At 42.7% G+C, this 16211-nt stretch overlaps 1 protein-coding gene across 2 annotated transcripts in view; it reads right to left on the reverse strand.

The window, feature by feature from the left end:
* Positions 1–3390: 3390 nt before the first annotated feature.
* The window catches only part of tbck (TBC1 domain containing kinase), a 201133-nt gene continuing 188312 nt past the window's right edge, over positions 3391–16211 (reverse strand). For both annotated transcript variants that reach the window (XM_078411595.1, XM_078411604.1), the window contains exon 26: positions 3391–3860. In XM_078411595.1, coding sequence (XP_078267721.1) covers positions 3750–3860 — 111 coding nt within the window. In that variant the 3' untranslated portion in view covers positions 3391–3749. The remainder of the gene's footprint in view (positions 3861–16211) is intronic.

Genomic DNA, 16211 nt, shown 5'->3' on the forward strand with positions numbered 1-16211 from the left:
ACTCAGTGAGCCGAAAGGCCTGTTTCCACTCTGTATCTCTAAACTAAAGTAAACTAAAGTGCAGTACTTCAGATTGAACTTCACCCTTTGCACCATTCTGCTGTATTGCATCATCTTTGCGTTTATTGTTGTATTTATTATTACCGTGTATACTGTTCACTATAAGAACTTTGCGCGAACAAGGAATTTCATTGCACCCTGGTGTATATGACAATAAAGCAATCTGATTCTGAATCAGAAGCGAATCATAAGTCGTTACCATCTGATCTCCTGAGGGCAGGAAGGCTCCACTGCACACAGTGTATACATTGGCAGGAAATGTCACCAATGTATCACAGACAGAACCACAGCTGACCCCCAAGGGCTTTTCTAAATTATGCTTTCTGTGTCATAGCCTAATTATGAGGATGTTGCCAGGACTCGAGGGACTGAGCTAGAAGTGGTGGTTGAGCAGGCTAGGACTATATTCCTTGGAGAGCAGGAGGACGAGGGGTGTATATGATCATGAGAGAAACAGAGACGGTAAATGCATGGAGTCTCTTACCCAGAGAAGGCGAATCAAGAACCAGAGGATATTGGTTTAAGGTGAGGGGGAAAGATTTAATAGGAATTTGAGGGGCAATTTTTCCCCACAAAGGGTAGTGGGTATATGGAACGAGTTGCCAGAGGAGTTAGCTGAGGCAGCTACTCACAAAACGTTTAAGAAATATTTAGATGGATTTGGGGTCAAATGCAGGCAAGTGGGACGAGTGTACATGGGGCATGTTGGTCAGTGTGGGCAAGTTGGGCTGACGGGCCTGTTTCCACACTGTATGACTTGAACGAGGGCATTGAAAAAATTAGCAAAAATGAACCTCTACTAAAATCTCTACTTTTTCTTCAAGTGGATTATGCCATATTAAAAAAAGTATTGAGCAGGCCTGACACACATGTATTAAAATATTCCCATTCACTACTCAAGATTCATGGTTTCTTACTAAACCAATGATGTCAAATTTCTATGGAGTTTGGACTTTAATCAATTAAAACACACACATAAACCCTCACAAGATTACAGAGTGGAAAATTCCAACAGCAAAGCCCTCACTCTTCAAAACTGCAGCTGCCTGATTAGAATGCAGTCTGAAACTCTGACTTCTTCCACTCCTCAAGCTAACACGGTAATCCTTGCTGTGCTCAATCAACAAGTTACGTTTTCTTAACGGTGGCCACAATTATGGAAAGAGAAAGTTCTCACAATGCTTCTATTGTTCACAGGCAATGAGAACGTGCGGTAACCACCAGGCAACAAGATAAAATCCTCGACTGCTGCTCTGAGAAACACTACAAAACGTGGCCCGAAACAGTTCGGTCTCTTACCTATCGAACTAACAGCTCAGGACTAGGTCCCAAAGATTGAAACTGAGCTAATGCAGGGTGAAAAGTCAACCATCCACACTCTCACCCGTTGCCGTTCAATGCATAGTCCATAATTATTTTAAGACATTATAAATAATGCTAATTTCAGACCCTTTGCAAAGGTTCAGAAATAGAAGTAGGCATCATCTCTTGTCATCGGTTCAGATGCATTTGCAGTTTCCACAGTGGGACTCAAAATATTCACCAAGGCTGACAATAAAACTTAACAGACGTCAATTTAGTCAGAGTCATACAGCAGGGAAACAGGCCCTTTGGCACAACCTGCCTATGCCGACCAAGATGCTCCATTTATACTAGTCCCATCTGCCGTGTTTAGCCCATATCCCTCTAAATCTTTCCTGTCCATGTATCTGTCCAAATGTCTTTTAAATGTTGTTATAATACCTGGCTCAACCACCTCCTCTGGCAGCTCATTGCATATACCCACCAACCTCTGTGTAAAAAAGTTGCCCCTTAGGTTCCTATTAAATCTCTCCCCTCTCACCTTAAACCTATGTCTCCTAGTTCTCGATTCCCCTACTCTGGGTAAAAGACTTTGTGCATTTATGTAAGACCTATAAGATCAGCCCTCATCCCACTGCACTGCAGGCAATAAAGTCCCAGCCTGCCCAACCTCTCCCTCAAGTCCTGGCAACATCCTCGTGAATCTTCTCTGCATCTTTAAAGCTTAATGACATCCTCCCTGTAGCAGGGTGACCAAAGCTGAACACGATACGCAAAATGCAGCCTCCCCAATTTGTTCGACTGTACTTCTAACTTTGATTATCATGAATATACGTTTATTTGTTTCCTTCTAAGAGTGCTCGGACAGGTTAGCTCACCTGGTGGCTCCATGGATGTGATTGTCCTGCTATTTTCTCTGCAGTGTCTTTATCATGTTCCTCCTTATTCCACGCTCACCTTCCGGGAGCTAAGAAGTCTGCTCAGTGATAATGATTGTAATCGAATTTCAGATTGCAAAGTCAATGTAATACCTTCCACATTTGGATCAACTTTCTGCCTGCAGCGTACAGCTTTTATGTCAAATTGGCTGCTGATTCAAGTGATCAATCTAAACGAAGCAGCGATACGCTTGCACATCTTCCAATCTATTGTCTATCGCATTCAGTGTTACACACTGTGGTCTCCTCTACGTTGAGAAATGAAGTGTAGTTGGGGTGGCTGCTTTGAGGAACACTTGCACTCAGTCACAGGGGTGACCATGACCATTGCCTGCCACTTTAACTCACTGTCCCACTCCCACTCAGACCTCTCTGTCTCTGGCAATGATACAGTCAATGCCGTTGATAAGCCATTATAAGCTTGAGGAACAGTGCTATATTTTTCATGTGGACAGTTTGCAACCTGCAGGACTCAATGTCGAAGTCTCTAACTCCAGGTAACATGCTCTTTCTTTCTGTTTGCATCAGGGCTGGCCATTTTCACTTACCATTCCATTCCCACTTTATTTTCTCTTTCGTTTGTATATTCTGGCCTACTCAGCATATTCCAGTCGGCCAAACTAGTAAATAATCCAGACCTCATACTACTGTATTGCCAACACATTATTGATAGAGCTGAAGCCTCACAGCACCAGAGACCCATGTTCGATCCTGACCGGCTGTCTGTGTGAAGTTTGCATGCTCGCTAAGTGACTGTGTGGGTTTTCTCTGGGTTCTATGGTTTCCTCCCACATCACAGACATTCAGGTTTTGGGGATATGGGAGGAAGCCAGGGGGACCAGAGTACTCCAAAGTAAATTTTCAAGTTTATGCATCAACAGGCCCTTCTATGCTTGGCTTCCACTAAGGAATTGTAGCACAATTTTATCATGAGTGGTAAAATTGGTAATTATTTTCTGGTTCTTTGAAGCCCCACATTTGGGTTTACTTAACATGGTAGATGGGCTGTTGTAGAGTTTCATTCCTGTCACTTAGACCTCTTTCAGAAATGGGGGTTCAAAAATCCGCAAAAGAGGTTTGATTTTGTGCGTGGTCTTTAAATAACGATTGTATTACAACATGCTGTTAAAATCACAGGTCACAATCAACGAGTCTTACATTTCTGATAGTAATGAAAAACATGATTCATCAGAGGTCTCCTCGCTGAATAACAACTCAGATGCAAATCTCTACTGAATCACTGTTATACGTTGGATAACACTGCTATGTGGATGTTTCACTGGTGTTGCAATCAGCACCACGCTTCGGGTTCACGATCATGTCCGATTAGGGATTCGCGGACAAGGATTACAGTCACTGGTTCCAGTAATGTCCTTCGATGCAGGTCCTGTAATGCCCTCAGCCAGCTCCGACTTCTTACATCTTTCCCGGTGCTGCAGGTGAACGTGGTCAGATTTGAGGTGAAGGTACAATTAGCAGTCCTGTGGGTTTCATCTTGTTGATTCCTCCGTCCAAGATGCAGACTCGTGGATAAGCCAGTTTCACTAAATGTTCTGAAAACTGAAGAAGAAAGGCAGAGTCATGAGCAATCAAAACTTTAGACTTTACTTTAGACTTTAGAGATACAGCACGAAACAGGCCCTGTGGCCCACTGAGTTCATACTGACCAGTGATCACCCCTACACCACCCACACACACTACGACCAATTTTACAAGTTAGAAGAAGTGTAGAAGAAAGCCACACTCGGAGAAAACACACGCAGTCACAGAGGGAATGTACAAACTCCGTACAGAGAGCACCCATAGTCAGGATCTAATCCTGGTCTAAGGGGCTGTGAGGCAGCAACTCTATCATTGTGCCACTGTGCTACCCCTTAATGTCGCAGAAACAGCCCAGCTCAGTGGCAAACAATGAACCAGTGAAGAAGTGGTCCCCTGATGTAATTTCGAGAAAACAAATCTACGGACCTAACAGTGACTCCTCTCTAACAACAACTGCTCTTTGAAATGACCGAGCAAATCATTTAGTTCATGGAACTACTTAGGAACAGCCCAAGTAGTTCCATGAACTAAATGGTTTGCTCGGTCATTTCAAAGAGCAGTTGGTGTTGGAGAGGAGTCACTGGTCTCCAACCAATGGTCTGGTTGTCAGACCAGAGAGGAGTTGTAGGATGGGCACTAAAGACTTGCCCTGCCAATAATGAAGAAATAAAAACTGCCCTTTTTGATGCAACTTCTTATTATGTGGAATGATGCATACAAACATATCAAAATGAAATTCATTGTTAATTGTGTGGTATAGGAACTGCTAAATAAATAGAAAACGAAATGTATCTGTTTGGCCTTTTTCCTACTCTGGGGGTTGCCTGATGATAGGAGCTGCCCGATGATAGGAGTTGACTAATTATGGCAACCAATTTAATCAATTTGTCTACAAGATACATAGAACAATGCAGCACAGGAATAAGGTATTTGGTCCATAATATCTGTGGTGAACATGGTGCCACGTTAAACTATCCGCTGCCTGCACATAGCCCCTATTCCTCCATTGGGGTGGAGTGGGGGAAACCTTTCTTTTTTAGGTCTCTTCCTGGGGGTGAGGCCCGGCCGCGGGGCCTTCCATCGCCCGGCGCGGCTCGGCCGCTGGACTTAACATCGCCGGTGCGGCTCGGCCGTGGGACTTAACAGCTCCCGGTACGGCTCGGCCGCGGGGCCTTCCATCGCCCAGTACGGCCGCGGGACGTTTCAGCGCTCGGTGCGGCTCGGCCGCGGGGATTTCTATCCCCTTGCGGGGGCTGTGCGGGTCGGTCGCCTCGGTAGGGGTCTAGCTGTCTGTCCGTGGGCATGGGGGAAGAGAGAGGAAGTTTTGTTGCCTTCCATTACAGTGAGGGGGTGTTTGGAGTCACTGTGATGGATGTTTGTGTTGGGGTTTGTGTTGGGGTTTGTGTTGGGGTTTGTGTTTGTGTTTGTGTCTTGTGTTCTGTTTTTTAATGTTCTGTGACTGCTGGAAATGTAATTTCATTCGGTAATGTCGGTATCGAATGACAATAAAGCTCTGTATTCCTGTAAATGTGACTTTAAATGGTCAAAGATAGCCCTCTTGTCTTTTTTTGACATTTCCTTTTGACATTTGCAAGGGAAATCTCTGTGGCTTGAATCACACTGACTGTGGATAACAGTTATGAAAGGTATCTTTGCCACTTGGCTGTTCCTAAGTACAGACTAAAGTCTGAAGAAGGGCCCCGACCCGAAATGTCACCCATTCCTTCTCTCCAGAGATGCTGCCTGTCCCGCTGAGATACTGAAGCATTTTGTGTCTATCTTCTATGTAACGTACAGATTCATGTAAAGTCCAGGATGTGAGTATCAGATGTTGATCATCTATCGGTCCACTTCATGGTTAGACTGTAATTGGATTTCAACACTGAGGTCTACTCATCCACCAAATGCTCAGGATTATGTTGCTGAATAATTGAGGCAAAAAGTTTCCCCGCACACCAGCTTTAAGCGTTGTCCCTCTCACCTTAAAGCTACGCTCTATAGTCTTTGACAATTCTATCGTAGGAAAAAGGTCCTTCACCAACGCCATTCCCTTAACTTGTCCCTAAACTCAACCTTCCCCCCCCCCCACCACTTTTTTTTCTCTGAACTGAACTTTTCTTTTCTCGTTTATTACATTGTTGACAGTGTACTATGTTTACATATTCTGTTGTGCAGCAGCAAGTAATAATTTCATTGTTCTATCTGGGACATATGACAATAAAACACTCTTGACTCTTGACTCTCTTGACACCTGCTTCATAAGATCATAAGACATAGGAGCAGATTTAGATCATTCAGCCCATTGAGTCTGCTCCACCTTCCATCATGGCGAATCTATTTTTCCCTCAAAACCTCATCCGCCTGCCTTCTCACCGAAACCTTTGACACCCTTACTAATCAAGATCATCAATCTCCGCTTTAAAAATATCCAATGACTTGGTCTCCACTGCCACCTGTGGCAATGACTTCCACGGATTCACCCCCTCTAGCTAAAGAAATTCCTCATCGTCTCTATTCTAAAGGTGCATCCCACTATTGTCAGACTGCATCTTCTTGTCCTAAACCCTCCCACTACTTAAAACATCCTCTGCACATCCACTCTTTTCAGGCCTTTCATTATTTGTAAGGATTCAATGAGACTCCCCCTCATCCTTCTAAACTCCAGTGAGTACAGGCCCAGAGCCATCGCGGCGGGCGGCACGGTGACGCGGCGGTAGAGTTGCTGCCTTACAAAGCTTGCAGCACTGGAGATCCGGGTTCCATCCTGACTGTGGGTGCTGTCCGTATAGAGTTTGTACGTTCTCCCCGTGACCGCGTGGGTTTTCTCCGAGATCTTCGCTTTCCTCCCACACTCCAAAGACGTACAGGTTTGTAGGTTAATTGACTTGGTGTATGTATAAATTGTCCGTAGTGTCTGTAGGATAGCATTAATGTGTGGGGATCGCTTGTTGGCGTGAACTTGGTGGGCCGAAGGGCCTGTTTCCACGCTGTATCTCTAAATTAAACTAAAATAAATTAAACTCTCCTCATACATTTACCCAATCATCCCCAGGATCAGTCCTGTAAACCTCCTTTGTCCCCTCTCCAATGTCAGCAGATCCTTCCTCAGATATGGACCCAAACCTGCCTGTTTCCGCGCTGTATCTCTAAATCTAAAGATGGTTGCCCACCTCTTCACGGAGTGGGGATTTGCGAATAGAGTCTGGTGAATGATGCAAGAGTCCTTGTCACGGGTTATCTGGAACAACTTTGTAACAGAGGACTCTCTGATTTATGGACTCTTCCCAGGGACATATTCAGAGACGGACATCAAGTGTTGCTGGAAGGTCATCAACTCAGTGAAAGACGCTCTCTGGTCTGCCTGAAACTTGTTGATCTTCGAGCAGAGCGAGTTGCCTGCCAGGGAATGTTGTCGACTGGCCCGCTCCAGACTACTGCAGTACGTGCTGAGGGATGCACTGAAGTTTGGTGCAGACAACGCCACAGCTTTGTGGGGAGGACCACAGTCTAGGGCCCAAAAGGATGCCAAGTATAATGATATTACTGTGAACACTACCAAATACAATGCTAATGATTGTATGTATAGCCACTGAGAAAGCTGGAAGAAGTTTTGCAGTTCTTGTTTTGCATATATTTTTCATTCTGAATAAAGTTTTTTTTTGGGGGGGGGGAGGAGAATGCACAGCATGCTGGTCTTTCTCCTATTGTTGATGAAAGTTGAAGAGGCCTGAAAAAGTCATTGTCATCACTTTCCCCATTCTCATTCCGTGTGGAGGAGTTGGGATTGCACTGAGAGCCCAAAGTCCATGTGTCACAAGCACACGGCAGTCCAGTGAAAAAGACAGAAGGAACGCCTCAATCTCACAAACTAGCCACGCCACCAAGCACCATCAGTGAATGTGCCTGAAATCCAATATGGCCTCATTACCTACTTCCAAACCCAGGAACGGCGTGGAAGCAAGTTATCTTTGATCCTGAGGGGCTTGCTAACAATAAAACAATTTCTAATCTTGCTCAAATCCTTCTTACACCTCTACTTCTTTAAGCATGGTTAAATAAAACAGACTGATCTCAAGGGGTAGAGCCAGCGAGATGTGGCGGCTACAAATGCCATTGCATGAGCTATCTGACAGAGTAGAGAATCTCCACCTGCCATTTGGAATTATGTTAAGTATAATTTGAAATTTATTCTTCTGGCAATTTCCCTGTAAAACCTTTTGAAAGGCGATATCTGACTCAGTCTACGATTATCTGACCAAGGCTAAGATTGTGAAAACCTGCGGCCCAAGGGAGCGTTGTATCATTTTAGACCCAGTAGCTATAAGCACTTTGACTAGTCCCAAGGCAGACGGGGTGCGCACAATTGCCAGTGTTAAATATGATTTCTGTAATCCTAGTAACATTAAGCAGGCTGACAGCTTCTATAAAGTGCCACTTGTCTGAACTGTAAATAGCCATCAGAGGCAACTAAATCAGGGATCCTTAAACTCTGTAAGAATACCGGCTGCTTCCTTTCTCTCCCCCACTAATGATTTAACCACGTTCTAAAGCACTGATTCCAGTTTCAACATTACCTTAAATAGAAAAATAGAGGTTGAGGGACGAGAGGGGTGAATATGAGAATCAGAAGCAAAAGAAAACACATGGAAATGCTGATGCTAGAACCTTGAGCAAAACACAAAGTGCTGGAGGAACTCAGCGGGCTAGTTTCTGACTCTGGATACAAGGATCTGCAGATGTTGCAGAGACACAAGGTGCTGGAGTAACTCGGCAGATCAGGCAACATCTCCGAGGACATGGATAGGTGACCTTTTTGGGTCAGGAACCTTCCGTCCCAAAGAATCAGTCTGAAAAGGGCCCTGACCCAAAACGTCCCCAATCCATGTTCTCCAGAGATACTGCATGATCCACTGAATTACTCCAGCACTTTGTGTCTTTCTCAATTTATGAACTATCAATACAGATGTCAGAGCCTAAAAGCTCTCTTGCAATTTAAAGTACAATAACATAAGGTTAAAAATAATGACATTTGTCAAAAATTAGCTTTACATTCCCTGTTCCCAAGCAAGATTTGAAATTGGATACTTTGACCACAGCTATGATATTTGTTAAATGATTAGTTCCTCCTTATACATGCAAGATATGAAATTCTTGAGGGTCAGCTGTTGCACAATGTTTATAACAAGGCCCTTGAACTTTCATAACAATTATTTTCAATACCCCATTGATTCGAGGTTAAATTATATTAAATACACACAGTGAATGGCATGCACCAGAACAGTGTCTCTTTGAGAGAAGCCAGAATCAAAAGTAGATTTGGATTCTGTTAAACACATAATGTCTAATGCAACAGACATTTTCATGACACTCTTCTTGGCCACTTGCTGAAAGCACCCTTTGTAATATTAAAATATATTTTAAAAACAGTTGAGTAAATACTCAGAAACAAGTAAAATGGGTAGCTAATGTATGTTTTATGCTAAAACACAAAATTCTCTTTAATAGGTTCAAGATGGTTAAGCAAAGGAAGGAATCATTTTAAAAATGTACCAAATTCCACTACAGATTCATCTCTGTAAACTGGCTACGGCAGATTATTAAAAAAAAATTAGTATGGAATGATAACACAGAAAGGGCGATATCCTCATAACTGTGACCAAAGCAGTCTCTGACGCATTGCTCTTATGTTTTTCTTAAATTATTATTACATTGTCATCTGCTCCTAACTTCTGTGCTAAAATACATCTTTGTTTATAACATACTTGACCTGCGTCCTGGAAGCTTCTTGGACTGCACTAAAGCAATGACATAATCTTGGAAGCTTTCAGCATGCAAGGGATTTACATTGCCTATCATGTCCTCAGCCAAGCCTATGACCTACTGGTCAAATCTAATTCCTCTGCCCTGCTCACTCCTGCCTTGTATGTTAGTACAAGGAACAATACTGCACAAGAATAAGCCCTTCGGCCCAGAGTATGTGTGCCGACCATGATACCAAACAAATTCTTATCTGCCTGCACATAATCCATATCCCTCCATTCCTGCATACCCATATGCGTATCCAAATGTCACTTAGATGCCACTATCGTATCTCTTCTATCCTCTGTGTAAAAAACTTGGCCTGTGCATCTCCTTTAAACTTTGCCCCTCTCACCTTAATTTCGCTCCCCTCACTTTCTTCTGCTTTAGGAGATCAAAGTTCTTTGCTTCAATTTTTGGGAATTGAACACATCCTCCTCTGGACCTCATTGCTAACCCACAGACACTCATTCCAGAATCAGGTTTCACTGACATTGTACCAGCGGTGGCGCAGCAGTAGAGTTGCTACCTTACGGCGCCAGAGGCCTGGGTTCGATCCTGACTACGGGTGTTGTCTGTATGGAGATTGTATGTTCTCCTCATGACTGCATGGGTTTTCTCCGGGTGCTCCGGTTTCCATCCACTCTCCAAAGACGTGCAGGTTTGTAGGTTAATTGGCTTTGGTAAAAATTGTAAATAGCCCCTTGTTTGTAGGATAGTGTTAGTGTACGGGGATCGTTGGTCGGCGTGGACTCGGTGGGACGAAGGGCCTGTTTTTGCGCTGTATCTCTAAACTAAACTAAACTACTTAATTACAGACTGCAAAAGGTTGTGGTCATCACAAAGGATGTTTTTTTTCTAGGAAAATAGAGCCTCTCCCATTTAAGTTTTCATGGTCAATATTAAGGTCTCCTGGCTTATGCTGAACATAGCTAGAAAAATAATAAAACTCCCTTCAGCCTGGCCAACAACCAAACGCATGTGGAGGAAGATGCCGTCTTGCAGACGTTTACCAGCTGTGGACAAGAGATGGGTGTATTGTATCCCAGTTATAGGAATAGCAATGTGTGACAACCATAAATCGGATTCTGCAGTTCCTTCCTACACCCTTCTCTCCCCATCTTCACCCACTGCATAGATCCTTTTCAAGGTAGATGGAGGATACACGCTCTTATGATCTAATGATAGTATCAGAAATACTTGGCGTCACTTAAAAACCATTCTGCTTTGCAAACTGACTGGCAAACTGAGCTTCTTCATGTGTTTGGTCAGCCTTCAAATGTAACAATGTGAACTTTGGCACCATTTATTCAAAATAGAGTTCAGAATGCAGATTTTGTAAATGTTATATTGTTTAAAATGCTAAATGTAGCGAGTGGTTTAAAAACAAGTGAAGCAGCTCTTATGTGATCTCTAAATTTCTTGCTATGTGCAGACCCACTGTAGAAACAGTCTGAAGAAGGGTCCCGACCCGAAACGTCATCTATCCATGTTCTCCAGAGATGCTGCCTACCCCGCTGAGTTACTTCAGTACTTTGTGTCTTTTTTTGTACATCAGCAGCTGGAGTTCCTTGTTTCCACTGATGTTTATATTCAGCTAATATTCACTAAATAATGATTGGCCACAATTACCTCTGAAACATAAGTCATCTAATTTAGCTTAGTTTAGTTTAAAGATACAATGTGGAAACAGGCTCTTCGGCCCACCGAGTCCGCGCCGACCATTGTTTGCCCTTACACTAGTTCTAATCTCAACGCTAGGGAACATTTTTACAAAAACCAATTAACCTAGAAACCCATTTGTCTTTGGAATGTGGGAGGAAACTGGAACACCCAGAGAAAACCCATGTGGTCACAGGGAGAACGTACAAATTCCATACAGACAGCACCCGTAGTCAGGATGGAACCCGGGTCTGTGGCGCTGTAACGCAGTGTCACTGTGCCGCCCTTAATAATCACATTCCACCGTATATTTGAAAATCATATTACACCGTATATCACGTTATATCAAAAATCACATTTCACCGTATATTTGAAAAACGATTAGATTTAATGGTTAATGGTTAAGAACTTCTTTGCAGGGAGGATTGATATGTAATATTTGGAGTTGGTTTGCTGGCAATTTTCAGCAAATCTTGTAAATCAATTAAATTTGGAAACTATCTGCTTGAATTACACATTGTTCACCAACCTCAAGCAATCAACCTAGACAGAAACTCAGTTTTATTGGACAATTTTGCGATTGTCTGGAATGGGTTTATCTCCTCGAGTTAACAAAACTTAGCGTTTCATCATCAGCATGTGGGAAGCTTTGATTGTCTGTCATGTCTCCACAAATGAGTACTCTGCTAGATTGGACTGGCCTTGCTCACTATCCTCATCTCCAATGGTTGTCTCAAAAAGGTGGCATCTATCCCCATCATCCCTCATCTTGCTGCAACCAACAGGCAAGAGGTACAGATGCTTAAAGCCCCACACTACCAGGTTGAGGAACTGCTACTTTCCTAGAACCATCAGGATCTTGAACCGACCTGCACAACCCCAATCCTATCTTAGCAATGGAATACTATAGTCCGCCCCTTGCACTGTAATGGACTTGATTTATAATTGTGTTTTGTATTAATATCTTGATTCTTGCAGTCTTCTTCTTTTCAGTCGTAAAATTTATGCATAATTTATGTTTTTGTGTGCAGTCTGAGTCTATGTGCCTGTGATGCAGCTGCAAGCAAGATCTTCACTGTACCTTAAACCAATGTTTGTACCGGCTCGTCTACTGTGACATGTATGTTTATTAATCATGCTGAGCTAATGGATAAAGTAAATTAATGAACGAGAACATTTGTTGAGTCTGAGGAAGGATCCCGATCTGAAACATCACCCATCCTTTTTTCTCCAGGGACACTGCCTGACCCGCTGAATTACTCCAGCACTTTGTGTCTATCCTAGAATATTTATTTGTTTAGACTTAAGAGTCCAATTATTATATTACATGTCAACGTTGGCTATATTGATGGGAAAAAATTGTTGAGCATTGCAGCTTAATTTTTAATTGATATTAAATATGTTATTTAACGGTACCTGTTTGTCTACAATATAAAGCACTGCCTTTACCTCTGTACTTGTGCATTTGGCAATAAACTCGACGACATAAAAAGCGGACATTATGAGGGATGGCAGCATTTACTGAGCCCATCTGGTGCTGACATAAGTGCTTTTTAATAAAATTCAGCACAATTTCAACATAATTAGAAACCAGCAATGAACTGTAACTTGGAGGGTTTCCACTACACCATAAGCCGCCAACACAATGGCGATTATCGCATTCTCACGTTACATAGTGCTGGTTAAAATCATCCTATTTATAAATGACAGCCCAATGTTGTAATTGAATATATAAGGGCACTGACATTTTGGGCTGAGCCACAAAATATTGGCCTCAGGTGTACAATAATAGCCTTAAAGCATGGATATAGCAAACTATTGGTCACGGTTGTAACTTAAGGGTCAACAGCTTCCATTAAAAGCCTGAACTGTAGTCAAAGATGGTACAATGATGTTTTCATCTGTTTCCTTTTGGATAGCATCAAGCAGAATACAAGCACTTCACCAACTATCCGGATACAGGAGAAGCCCCAAATGTTGGCCACATTTCAGGCTGTGCTGGAAGTAAGCTTTCAGTATCTGGCTTATGAGTCCATAAAATTTCTTGATCAAATGGTTAACACCACGTGTCAGCTCAACATCAAAGATAGAAGGCCCAAATGGACCACAGATGTGGAAGGAAATTTACTGCACAAAAAGGTTGGCGCAGGAATGAGGTCTGCTGCAATAAAGAAGGCACTCGCTTGAACCTGTGTGGGGGTAGGATCCTCAGAAGAAGAGCAAAACACATTTTTTAGAAAAAGCTCTTCATGAAATTTTTCCTTCATTCCACTGTGTAACAATGAATAAGAGGATCTGGAACTGTTGGAACTTTTATTGGGAATTAACAGAAATCTGGGAAAATTAACCTGGGCACAGATTTAAAAAGGTGTAGCAATCCAAAGCCCTGTTGTTAAATGAAGCAGGTGCACTAAAATAATTACTGCAACATGTTAGCTTCTACCTTTAATGATTTCCGTTCAATTCATTTTGAATGACAATAAAGGCATATTATTAATAATAATAATAATATGCCTTTATTGTCATTCAAAATGAATTGAACGGAAATCATTTGCCACGCAGCCACAACAGTACAGAGTAAAAGACACAAGACACACAATTTTAACACAAACATCCATCACAGTGACTCCTCCAGGCACCCCCTCACTGTGATGGAAGGCAAGAAAATTCTTCTCTCTTCCCCCATGCTTCTCCCACGGACAGATAGTTCGACTGCTGCCGAGACGGCATTCAATACTGAAGAATGACACATGGAGTCATGCAGCACAAAAACAGGTCTTTCGGCCCAATTTGTCCATGTCAACCAAGGTGGTACCATTTGCCAGCGTTGGGCCATATTCCTCTGAACCTTTCCTAACCATGTTCCTGCCCGTGTCTTGTAAATGCGGTTAAAGCACTTGCCCTAGCTACCTCGTCTGGCAGCTCGTTCCATATACCCACCACTCTCTGAGTGAAAAAGGCCCTCAAATTCTGGCAATCTCCTCATAAATCTTCTCTGCAATCTTTCCAGTTAATGACATCCTTCCTATAGCAGGGTGACCAAAACGGAAAAAAATACTCCAAATGAGGCCTCACCAACATCTTGTACAACTGTAGCATAATTTCTATACTCAATATCCTGACTGATAAAGGTGAACATAACCTCAAGCCTTCTTTACTGCCCTACCTTTCTGTGACACCACTTTCAGGTAGTTATGTACTTGTACTCAGATTCCTCTACTCTACAACACTCCCCAGGGGCCTACCATTCACTGTGAAGAGGTCCTGCCCTGGTTTGACTTCCCAAAATACAACACCTCGCACACAATCAATAACCTGTGCCTGCCTTCTCCCCATATCCATTGATTCCACTAGCCCCTAGAGCTCTATCTAACTCTCTCTTAAATCCATCCAGTGATTTGGCTTCCACTGCCCTCTGTGGCAAAGAATTCTCTGGGTGAAAAAGTTTCTTCTCACCTCAGTTTTAAATGGCCTCCCCTTTATTCTAAGACTGTGGCCCCTGGTTCTGGACTCGCCCAACATTGGGAACATTTTTCCTGCATCTAGCTTGTCCAATCCTTTGATAATTTTATATGTTTCTATAAGATCCCCTCTCATCCTTCGAAACTCCAGTGAATACAAGCCTAGTCTTTTCAATCATTTTCTCATATGACAGTCCCGCCAACCCAGGGATCAATCTCGTTACATGAATACTGCTTGAACACCATGGCTGTAAAGTGTGCAGCCTTTAACCACACTCAGATAGAGTCATAGAGTCATACAGCACAGAAACAGGCCCTTCAGCCTAACATGCCTATGCTGGTCCCATCTACGCTGGTCCCACCTGTTTATGTTTGACCTATGTCCCCCTATGTCTTTTCTATCCATGTATCTCTCCAAATGTATTTTAAATGTTGTTATAGTGCCCGCTTCAACTACCTCCTCTGGCAGCTCGTTGGATATCCTCACCACCCTCTGTGTGAAAAAGTTGCTCCTCAGGTTCTTATTAAATCTTTCCCATCTCACTGTAAACCTTTGTCCTCTGGTGCTTGATTCTCAACTAAAAGATTGTGCATTCACCTTATCAATTCCCCTCATGATTTTAGAATAACATTTCCACATGGTGATGAGGTGGTGGGGGCCTAGGAATTGGAAGTTCTTGAAGTGGTGGAGAGCATGTGAGTTATCAGTGCAATAATAGGTGAACCAGGAGCTGCTAGCTCAACCTCCAAGATGGGCTGAAGGTCTTTTACAAGACCTTTTTAAGAAGTAATCAACACAACATCTCCAGAACATGCGCCTGCGACTTCCCCCTTCCGGTACTCCAAGCACCCGACCCATCAACACTCAAATTCAAGTATCCTCAAATCCTTTGATTTGAGCATGTGGGAGGTCTCTCAACATCACCTTGTGACCAGATTTTTAACATTTATTCTCTGTGCAATTTTCTGAATAATTCTATGATGGGCTTTTAATTTTTTTCAAGTTCAATGTATTGGCATGACTATATAAAAATATTTGGGTGTAACTAGAAATTAGAAAAATGACAGTAATATTGAGTGCATTTTCAGATCTAAGGAATTTTTGCCTGAGACGAAAATACCAAATTGACTCCACAGCTAAGAATGCAAGAGTTCAAAATTAACCTAAAGGTTAACATTCTTTTGTCTTGAAATACAACCATTGACTTCAGACATCCCAGCAAGTAAAACTGCCTCGTGGGTGTAAACTATTACTTTCATGTTGTTTCATCTCCACTTCTGCTTTTGCTCATTATTTTTCACCAGTTTTTTTGTTGCCTCAGGTAACAAAAGTGCTTGATGTGCGTCGTCTTCATCTTTTGCCTGAAGATGCTTTCTGATTCCAGCAAAATTACTTTGAAATCTTTTCTCATACCTGGCTCATTTTGTTTGTACTGCATGGTTAAAT

This window comes from Rhinoraja longicauda, chromosome 1 (assembly GCF_053455715.1).
Source record: "Rhinoraja longicauda isolate Sanriku21f chromosome 1, sRhiLon1.1, whole genome shotgun sequence".
Lineage (NCBI taxonomy): Eukaryota > Metazoa > Chordata > Chondrichthyes > Rajiformes > Arhynchobatidae > Rhinoraja > Rhinoraja longicauda.